This window comes from Netta rufina, assembly GCF_964035555.1.
Source record: "Netta rufina genome assembly, chromosome: 1".
Taxonomy (NCBI): domain Eukaryota; kingdom Metazoa; phylum Chordata; class Aves; order Anseriformes; family Anatidae; genus Netta; species Netta rufina.
The window spans coordinates 106,461,782-106,473,021 of record NC_140123.1 but is presented as its reverse complement, the minus strand read 5'-3'; the positions used below and the strand labels follow the sequence as shown (position 1 = coordinate 106,473,021).

General features: G+C 36.5%; 1 protein-coding gene across 1 annotated transcript in view; it reads left to right on the top strand.

Annotated features, from left to right (window-relative positions):
* Positions 1-2,048: 2,048 nt before the first annotated feature.
* The window catches only part of ROBO1 (roundabout guidance receptor 1), a gene marked incomplete at both ends in the record, with an annotated part of 540,132 nt that continues 530,940 nt past the window's right edge, over positions 2,049-11,240 (top strand). The window contains one exon of the mRNA XM_084291939.1: positions 2,049-2,157. Coding sequence (XP_084148065.1) covers positions 2,049-2,157 — 109 coding nt within the window. The remainder of the gene's footprint in view (positions 2,158-11,240) is intronic.

Sequence of the window (11,240 nt, the reverse complement as noted above, 5' to 3'; positions counted from 1 at the left end):
TGACCAGACCCAGTGCTGGGTCTGTATGCAGAGAGCACCAACACCTTCTGGTCATCTGCATTTGGGGACAGCCACGTGGAGACTGCTGGGGTCAGAGCAAATCCAACGACTACTTGTAATGTGTAAAGTACTTGAAGTTTGACAGATAGCCTGGTTCTTTATGCCCTGTGCTGTAATTGCTTCACTGTACTGAATGTAGTTAGCCCAAATTGCAGTAAGAGCATATCTCCTCTCTTGATTTCTCCAGCTGGTCAGAATGAAGAAACAGAGCATTCCTTTTCCAATTCTATGTGCCACATTTGTCTCTTCCTTTTTAAAGGACTTGTGGATAAGTTTTTTAACAGTAATGGAAGACATTCTGTTATGATACCTTTGCTGTCTGCCAGTTCTAGGTGAAAAATATGCACTTGGAAAGTTATCATCACTGACATAAGAACATCTAGACATGAATGGCTTCAGCTGGTCACACTTTAATTGGTCACTGTGGAATATCTTAATAGCACTGATCATTTTAATTGAAATTTCATAAAAAGCAGTGGCCATGAAAACTGTGAATGAACAGAGAGATGTTATTATGACTAAAAAAGCTTACTTTGTCTCTCCTTTCACTCTAAATTGAAATTGTATCTAGAAATGTATTCCTGTACTTTACTTAAAGACCTTAATTCTGCAGCTCAGTTACAGGCATAGCATCTACCCGACAGCTAATAAGTAATGTGTGATGCATAAGATCAGCTCGTAGAGTACTAATTCATTGCCGTTCTATTAAGAAAATGTTTTCCCATTGTAATTATTCCTAAGGCTGATGCTTCTGACGCTAAACTACCTGTTTTGCGGTTTCTTTTACTGAATATAAATGTAGACATATCTATCTGAACCCCTCTGTCACCATGAGAGAACAGCACCCAGGTCTTCTTGTGTTTTTGTCTCACAGGACCATGCTGTGAGACAGGCCACCTGGAATGATTTCATAACCATGGTGGTCAGTGGACAACAACTGTGGCATCACTGACTGGTAGATTGCCAGAGGAGTTTGTGGTCTCGTTGCCTGGCACGGGCAGGCACTGCATTCAGTAGCTTTCCCCAGCCAGCAGGTGAATTTGGCCAGCACCAGGGCTCACCTGCGCATGGCATGGCTACCCAGGGGCTGCTGGGCTGCATAGTGCAGGTGGGCTGCACAGCATGGAGCGCGCACAGACAAGGACAGCATCAGTCCTCAGCTCTCTCCTTGCTGCATGTATCATGTATCTCTGTCAGCGAACCTCCTCCTTCTTTCTGGCAGAAACTGGGATGAGAGGGAGCATGGTTTGGGTCGTCTTCCCTAGAAATAGAAGACATTCATGCTAAATAAGAGACAAAGTTACTGAATGTCAAAAAAAAAAAAAAAAAAAAGAAAAAAAGTTTCTTTTTTAAGCCTTTCTCCTTCTTTTTCCTCCCCTTCCACTGTCACCCTTGTCTGTGAGCAGAAGAGGCAGCTCTGCAAACTGTCCTTTTGCTCCCGTTGACAAATGCAGTGAGTTTGGGGCGTCAACATTAGATGTTCCATGTCACCAGCTCAGTGAAACTGCAGTGAAGTATGCAAGTAAAGGAGGAAAGAAAAAAAAAAAAAAAAAGAAAAAAAGCAACCCTCTGAAAACAACCCTCCGGTGTTTCAGCCCGGCAGTGTCCTGTGTTACAGTACTGTGGGGGATGTTGATAAACACTGGGAAGAGCTGAGAGGTGGCAGAGGCAGGTTAGGGACTGGCAGCTTCTGATAGACCGCAGAAAGCTGTCCCTTCATCTCTTCCTGCGTCTGAATGCCAGATTCTCCTGCTTAGAGGAAGCCTTTACAAGTGTTCTGTTTCTACATGCCCTGGATAAAAGGAAGAAGAGAAGCAATGGAAATACAATTTTTAGTAAGCATTTTTAGTAGAAATAATATTTTACATCTTCCCCTGCCTCTGCTGAGTAATTGCTGTTAGTTCCCATCATTCATTCCTAAGGAAAGTCTTCTAATTCGTCTTTATCAGTGCTGCCAGGTAGAGGTTATTCATTTTTGTTTACCTGGCATGGCCGTGCTGTCACTGCTGCTGCTGCTTTGGCTAGTAGAAGTAACTGCTGCTGTGGACATCTCGCCCAGAATAAGAGCGGGGTCGAGGTGGAGAGGTGAAAAGAACCGTGAGTAACCTGGGCTTTTCCTTCTCTTCTTCTCTGCTCGGTGTTCAAGGAAATGTGTTAGGCCTCATTTGGCAGTGTAAGTCTTCCTCTCCAGGAGACTGTTCTTTAATAATAACCTTCAGGGCATATAATTAAAGATAGTTAAATATGCATGCAGAAAGCATGGGCCACACCTTCTGTACGCTCCCCACATCTGCAGTACAGTCCTGTGCTTCCCTGCAAGCTTCCCGAACAGCCTTTGCTGATTAACTCCTGTATTTCCAGAGAGTTGCAAGACTTCCAGGCTACAATCAGCTGTGATTTTTCTATTTATAATCTTACCATTTTGCACGCTATTTCAAATATTGGTTTTGATAAAGGTAGGAAATTTTACAGCTGTACTGGTTATGTGAAGGATGCTTGTAACCACAATGATTATGCTAGGTAACTTTATTGGTATAAATGGGAAAACTGCAGTTTAAAATCTACAGATTTAGAAGAGGGGGTTTAACCCAGCATTGCAGCTTGTGCAAAGTTTATCAATGTTGCTCTTGAAAAGAAAAAATAACATTACTGTTGGAAAAGGAAAGTAGATGAGTCATGGTAATATTTGGGAGTGAGATCTGCAGGACGTGGTACAGCATACACAGTTTACAGTTTGTTTCACTGAAATATCCAGATGATTATTTGCATTTAAAGGACAACTCAATTCTTGCTGACATTATTCTTTGTTCTTGTCCAACTATATAAACAAGCATTCCTGTTATTGGCAAAATACTGGAATCATTATTAGTGTGAATTTTTTCCTTTCCTTTCCTTTCCTTTCCTTTCCTTTCCTTTCCTTTCCTTTCCTTTCCTTTCCTTTCCTTTCCTTTCCTTTCCTTTCCTTTCCTTTCCTTTCCTTTCCTTTCCTTTCCTTTCCTTTCCTTTCCTTTCCTTTCCTTTCCTTTCCTTTCCTTTCCTTTCCTTTCCTTTCCTTTCCTTTCCTCTTATTTATTTTATTTTATTTTATTTTATTTTATTTTATTTTATTTTATTTTATTTTATTTTATTTTATTTTATTTTATATATATATATTAGAAACACCTAGATTACAAAAAAGGGAAGAAATATTGAAAACAGAATGAAGGCTTTCAGTTTAATTCAGCTGAATGTGATGAGACTGACTGCAAAATGTATATGATGAAAATCTCTGAAATAACCAGAGCTTGGAGGGGTGGCTGTTGGTATCCTTGGGCTGGATATTATCTTGACAGTCCTGTTACCTGAAAGCTGATCTGTAGCTTGAGTGATAATTGTGTTTCCTAAAGCATGTATGGACATACATATCAGTAAATTTACTGCTTCCACTTGGGCACCCAAATCATCAGCCTTATGGAAAGAGGTGCTGGATGGACTGGAACTGAGAACTGAACTCCATTCATTCATTTCATTTACATCCAAAAAAATATACTACCCAGACTAGCAGGTTCTTAATATGTACATTAAGTGCTACATATAAATAACATCCAGTGGGTTATAAATATCCAAGCACATTAAGTAATTATGCTTAGAAGAGCCCTTTAATTTCATGGATATGGAAACTGAGGCACAAATCTCAGAAATATGTTGATTGAAACTTTTCCAAAGCATGTTTCTTACTCATTGAAAAGGTCCTCTAAAAAATTCATATGCATTTATTTTCAAGTATTACCTTTCATGAAAAAAGCCATTTTGTAGAGTAAAAATACTATATTTTCAGTTTTGACTTAATGTTTTTCATCTGTTTGAAAGTTTGTGATGCTGGGTGTTTAGACTGAATTTAGACCAAAGAATGGAAATAGATGGGGATATAAATATTAATGTCTCACAAAAGCATTACTGAATAAAAGTTAATCAGTTTGGGATGGCATTTAGCCATGATGAGTAAATTATACGAAGATTCAAGAGCTTAAGAGCGCCACATCTTTTGGCATTTGTTTTGCAACTATAGTAGGTCATTTAATGTCATTGGTGGTTAACAATTAGACCTTATGGATTCAAATAGTTTTCTTTCTACTCTTGAGGACAGGGAGTCTAAGTCCCTGTCCATTAGCATATTACTGGTATGTGGTTAAAGGAAAAATAAGGACGTAAATTAGTTTTTATATCATACTGATGATAATACAACACAATTGCTTAGGGGGCTCAGTTGTCATATGTGCTAAGAGTTACAGATCTGAATTACGTCTGCTTGAAATTAAGAGATGCTTGAATCAGACCCAAATATTCCTTTTATTTTAATATTAGCAATATCCTAACTGAGAACAACTGTTGGGCAAGAGAAACTTTACAAGACGGTTATGTGAATTGTATACCTTTTGGCTTTTGCTGTCTGTGATGCCAGCATTTCTCTAGTAGCAGAATGCAGATATGCGGAGCTGAATGTTATGAGAAGTAGATAACTTCCTCTTTCTGGGAAAGGAGAAAACCAAAATGTTACATAATCGTAGCTGATTGATTCTTTGTCAGTGGCTATTAATATCGTATGTGTGCCTTTCAAAATTGATGTGGTTCTTAATGATGCTCTCCTACTGGTTTATTTTTGCACATCACAATAAAAATACTAATAAAAACATTAATAAAAATAATAATATAAAAAAGTTGTGTGATTAAATAGTGTAGTTTGTTTAATTGGTTTACACTTAAATTGCATTGCCCAAGCCAAAAAACATGACTTTAAATACAAAGGAACATGTCTGGTTTCTGAAGCTCTTAAACAGGAATTTTCACTAGAGCATTCAGGTGTAGAGCATTCAGGTGTAAAGCATTTTCAATGCTTTAAAAGTTTACAACATAAAGAGATATCAAAACACTTTTATTTCAAGTAGTCTTTTAAAAGATAGATTACTTTGTGGGGTTTTGTTTGTTTGTTTTGATTCTCTGTAATGCTTCTCCAAACAAGAGATCAATATATATTAAGAGGAATAGTGAGTTGTCTGGAAAAGTCATAGTGATTCAAGTTCCGGCCGTGCTTCTCAGGGACAGGACCAAAGTGGTCCAGCAAGGACCACAATACAACTCACATTAAGCTTTACCTGACCTTACACCTCCTTGGAAGAAGCTTTGTTCTTCATTTAACTATTATAATGTTCTTGGAGCTGGGAATTTTGTGACCATATTTCTGATCACAAATGAGTAAATGAGTCTGAAATGAGACTGACAGATACACCAACTGGAACAACAACAACAACAAAAATTAGTATGGAAGCATACTAATGGATTAAATCCCATACGTTCCTGTACTTTATCTTATAAAAGCACATGGGGCAGGGGCACAGATCTCAGAGATAATAATAAATATTTAAAACATGTTTAAATATATAAAAATAATATTACTAGAAACTTATGCTATGGTTGTTGTCTTCTATCACATTATTACTTTTTCAATTCATTTTGTTTGTAAGAAAGTCAATGATTATTATTTGAATGCCTATATTTTAAATTGTACATGATCATGGGAAATTGCTATTTTGGTACTGAAGTGACAATGTATTAAGAGTCTCTCAGAAGAACTGAATTACAGAGTAATACCATTGTTCTGTTGTTATTAATTCTTATACTGCATCTAATGCCTCCATTGAAAACTGTACAAGCATTTTTTCAGACATTTATAATGTTTTAAATCTGTTGCTGTACTCTATGCAATTTTCTTTGTTAGGAAATTGTAATCAAATTCTTTGCTTACCCTGAAAAAAAAAAAAGTATATTTTCTCATTTTAGGGAGAATAAAATTGTAGTTTTCTGTGCAGGTTTTGGACATCACATGTAAAGATCAGAAATTAAAGTTGTCACAGTGAATTGCTGGAGAAAAAATGTGTTTTTCATATTTTTGTTAGAATTTTTTTGTTGGAAAAACTTTGTGAAGCTTTAAGATTTTACAAGGAATTAAAACTATTCTTTCATTGCTAAATTCATGTTCAATTCATTTTGCATTTTAGGAAAATTTGTTTCTGATGTTCAGAAGAATTCTCATTTTTAAAAAAGTGAATGTGTAGACATATATAAACACACACATATGTATACCAACAATATATATGTAATGGAAAAAATATCCATTAATGATGGTGATATTTTTCTATTGTCATCTTGTCCCAGAAAACAACTTTTTTTTTTTTTTTTTTTTTTCCTTCTGGACAGTAAATTTATTTAACTTTTCAGATTAATTGCAAAGTAAACAATAGTTATAATTTCCAATCCACTGAGAGATCTTGTGGTACAGAAAGCTTTAGAACTCCTGTGATGTGTGTGGTAAAAAGTGGCAGAAATCATTTCCTCCAATTACCTTCAGTGTTCACGTAAACTGAGATTGAATAAGGAATTTACTTGCAATGATGCTGGTAATCATAGTTTATTTCTTGATCTATATGTTATTTTGCTTTCTTCAGGCTCAGGGTGGATCTCATCAAGGTGCATAAACAGCTGAGGGGAGGGTGCCAAGAGGACAGAGCTGGGCTCTTCACAGAGGTGCCCAGCAGCACTGGGCACAACCTAGCATGCAAGGGGCTCCCCTGAGCACCAGGCAGCCCTTCTGTGCTGTGCAGGTGACTGAGCATTGGCACAGGCTGCCCAGGGAGCTGTGGGGTCTCCTCCTCGGAGATCTTCAAAAGCCACAAAGGGCTTTGGGCCTGGGCAGGCCTGCTCTGGGTGTGCAGCTCCCCCAGGCATGCCTCTTCCAGTCTGTAGAGCAGGCAGACTGTATGGGTTAGGCTCAGACAGTAGCAGGTTGTAGCATCACACTCACCATCTCACAGGGAACCATCAACCCCCTAAGGTAACCCTGCCCAAAGGCATCTGTTAGCATAGGACTACCCCAGCAGTCAGCTGCTGGGAGCAGGCCACCCACAGGAGGTTTGGTGTAAAAAAGTGCTGATTGAGTACACCTGCTTTAGATTACTAAAAACAGCTGGTCTTTTAAAGAACCCGTCATGTTCCTTATCTTACAGGAAAAAAATAAATATATATATATATAAAAAAAAGCACATTCTTCTTGAATTCTTACAGAGTAGTCTTTGATGTTAAAAGCTTGATCTTTAGATACATTATTTACCCTTTCATGTATCAAATAATTTTAATGTGCAGGTTTGTTTATTAACATTATCATGCACTATACATCTATGCTTCACTGGAAGCTTTAAAATGAATCCCAAATCACTTAGTGATCTAGGTGTCAAAATGTAAAAAGAAAGGTTTGTTATAGCCTTTCCTAACCTTGAGGCCAGATTCAAGGTACTTTTTTTTCTGCTTTCAGGCAGTTGTATTTCTTACAAGAAATCATGTTTCACACAAAAAAATGTCTTAGAGGCCAGCATATTATCATAAACCCTTTAAAGTCTAGTAACTAAGTATCTAAAAAGAACAAAGAATAGAAAACATGGTTGCCTTTAAATGCCAGAGACTTTTTCTCCTTGAGTAGATGTGTCTGATAAGACCTTTAGAAGAACAATGGAAAGAAAGGTTAAGAAAAGGAGAGAAAAAAGGGGAGAAAAAGAAGAAGGAATTGGGAGAAAGAAAAAAAAAAAAAAAAAAAGAAAGAAAGAAAGAAAGAAGGAAAGAAAGAAAATAAGGAAATGAGAGAAAGTAGAAGGACAAAAATCCAACTGCTGCTGTTATTAACTGATTTGTAATTTCTCATGTAAACTACATGAGAAACTCTATCGAATTAACTTTAGTGTTCTACTTTCATCACACTATCTCCACTATCTGTAGGATCTAGGAAATAACCTCTTATGGCAGAAATAAATTTACTTGGTACTTTAATTTGTCCAATTTATGAGGATGAAATGAGCTGCTGTATTTTAAAATTGTCTCAGTAAGATTTTACAGTAAAAATTCAAGTGAGTTGACATTGATTCATAAAAGTATAAGATTTTCTGAGTAATTAAAATTTGGAATATTTGCTGCTCCAGAACATTTGAGTTTTAATAAATTTGAATGAAATTGAACTGAATTTTGATGTACAAGGTACCATATGATACAGTATGTGTAAGCTGCTGTAGGATTACATTTCTGTAAGACACTCTGCTATTCAATAGAGCCCTTAAATGATTTCTTAGTCCTTATATAAAATGAAGAAAAGCACAGCTTTTGTGCACCTAGTTGTTCTATTTTAAGTAAGATTATTTGATAATAGATTTTTAGAAACTTTTTCTTTTAATTCTGCAGAAGAAAAAAAATGTTCTTTTTGTAACGTAGTTATATTAAGAGATAAAAGCACATTTCTTTTTGAAGGTCTTCCTGTACCATCTACTAAAGCAGGGATGTATATATTTTTAAATATATTCGATGGTCATTTATTTTTGATCACTCTGTAATTAAGTCTTAAAGCACTAGATGTATTTCCTAATACCTGCAAGAGCATTTTTATTTTTTTGTTGTCTGAGGACAATGGAAGAGTTAACACCATTCTGTACATGAACTCCACTGAAATCCTCTGTGACTGCTTTCTCTTCTTTTTCTTATCTTCGGTAGTCAGGCTCCCTAATTATTCATCTCCCTCTGCCTATTTGCTTGGTGATATATGGACTCGTTATGCAGGAGTACCCAAAGAGGAACATTAAGACCACCCAGTACCTAGATAAGTCCTTTATGGTGCTCCAAGTCTGCTTTCCTGCCAAAAGCAGTGTTATTACCTCCAAGGTTTAAAATCACAAGGTTTAGAAAAGTACAGAAACCTCTCATTCATCTTAGTGATCTTTCAGCCTTGCACATTTCATGCTGTTTACCAACAGAAGGAAGATTCAAAAAGTCATTGCTTATCTCCAGGGCCTGGAGCTTTACCTGGGACACTGTCCCGTGTCTCACTGCTAATCATACTGAATGACATGGCCAGCTCCATGAGACACAGGTGCATTACTGCCTAATAGGAGAAAACTATCTCTGAATCAAAATGCCTTATGGATTTTCTTTTTTTTTTTTTTCTTCTTCTCTTCCCTTAAGAGAGTCTTTTATTTTCTTCTGATGTTCTTTCTCCTTTTTGTGTGGATCTGAAATCACACTGTCAACTTGTCAACTTCCTTTCCCTCAGCCACCAAGGGAAAGGACACAAGGAGTCTCAATTCTTATACAACAAGCATAGATTGTCATAGATTTACGTTTAAAAATACATAGGCATTGTTTTTTCTTTAGAAGGGTATTGCCTACGCTTATGATGAATACATTTGTCAAAATCAGATTACTTTCTAGACAGTGAAAGAATGCAAGAATGATTTATTTGCCATGACTGTTTTTACTTGGTATTGTTATACAAGATTTTTTTGCTGTGATACAAAATGACTAAGGCAAAATATCATGATTTGTGCCCCACAGACTGCTTGGAATATCAGTATAATTTTACTCAAGGTTGAATGCGATGTAAAACAAAAATGTAGGAAATTCCCAAAGAGCATAAATAGTGAAGTTTACAGATGTGTGTATCATGTGGAACGTTTTTAATATCTTTGAAGATATGTGCCTATTTTTAATTTCATCCTCGCCCCTTCTGTCTCTGTAGCACAAAATTCTGTCCTTGACACCAAGTTTTCTTGCAGAAAGGATGCTTATAGTGTCTCTCTCTCTGGCTGAACTTCCTGTTTTCATGCTATGTGTAAGGTCTAAGTGTCTTTGAAAATCTCCATGCTACAGGGCTAGATAGGAATTCTGGCAAGGTAGAACAAAGACATTTTTTCAACTATGAACTATATCCTGTAGTGGAGTAAGCCATTCATAACATGCTAAAAGACAGTATTATAGGAATTAATGTGAGAACTGTGTAAATTGTACAAAACCAAAAAATAAATAAATAAAATTTGCCTATCCTGTATAATAATTGTGTGTGGAAAAACATATGCCTCTGATGACTCAAGCTGAAAGATGTAGTCACTACAGAAAAACATGCTTATTTACTGTTCTTTTACATATGTTCAGAATAAATCAATTTTCTACTCTCAATTACGGTGCCTTTCAGCAAGGTTTTTGTATGATTCAGCCTACCCAGTGGGTTGAAATGGTCAGGCTGGAAACTTACCTCTGTGGAATGTTCCCACTGATATATTACAGTCCTGAAAATGGGTTTTCTTTAGTTCCCTACATTTTTATTTGCATTTTCTCTTCCACGGGCTTTTCTGAGAGGAGATACCATCAGGAGGTCTCATTCTCTTTGGTCTCTTTGTCCTTGCTCTCCCAAGACAGTTCTTGGCTATTGAGCAGTGCATCGAGAAAGCCCGTCATGTTTTGGGGCCACACTGAATATCTCTTGGGAGAGCAGGATGAGGAGACATATGCACTCCAGGCAAAATGTGTTGGTGAAGGAGAAATATCTCCCAGTTACTGGCTCTGCTCATTAGATGTGCCAAACTAGGGTTAGAGAATTTACAGAAATCCTTACTTTTGGAGCCCATTTTTCTTAGAGAGGTTTAGAGGTTTCTGTGACAGAAACACAATGAGCTACAGAAAAAGTAAGGTATTTAATGAGAAACAGATGAGGCCTGTGTATTGTTAATGGAGAAAGACTACTGTTTTGTGTAAAGAGAAACCGACATGTAACATTAGGAATAAAAACAGAGTAGCTTACAGGACATTGTAACAAGAAAATTGTTTTATTCTTGATGTTTAAGATACTGCTTCAAACAATGTCTTTAAAACTTACTGTGTCCAATGTACAGTCTGTGTGTATGTCTTCATTAAAAAAAGAAAGAAAAAGGAATAGATATCTGTTCCATTCTGTTGTTCTTGTTTTAGTGCTTTCAATATCATTTTACAGACGCTTACTTTCTTTCTTAACACTAGTTGTCCCTTTAGAACAATATCCAAAGATAATATTTTTTTCACAATCAATTTCTACTTGCTTCAACATCTGTTGACGTGATTTATTAATGTTCAGGTACAAATAAAGATACTTTGTGTGTGTGTGTGTGTGTTCATGTTCAGCAACATAAAAAGAATCCAACTTCAGCTTTCCTTAAAAACAAAGTCTCACTGGCTTAGCTTTTCTTTCTTTTTTTCTTAAAGACCATTGGGAATATTATGGTTTTACGTGTCAGCTACAAATGGTTTTATGACCAATATTTGATTTAAAAATCACATGGCCTTGAATAGTAGTGTTTGTT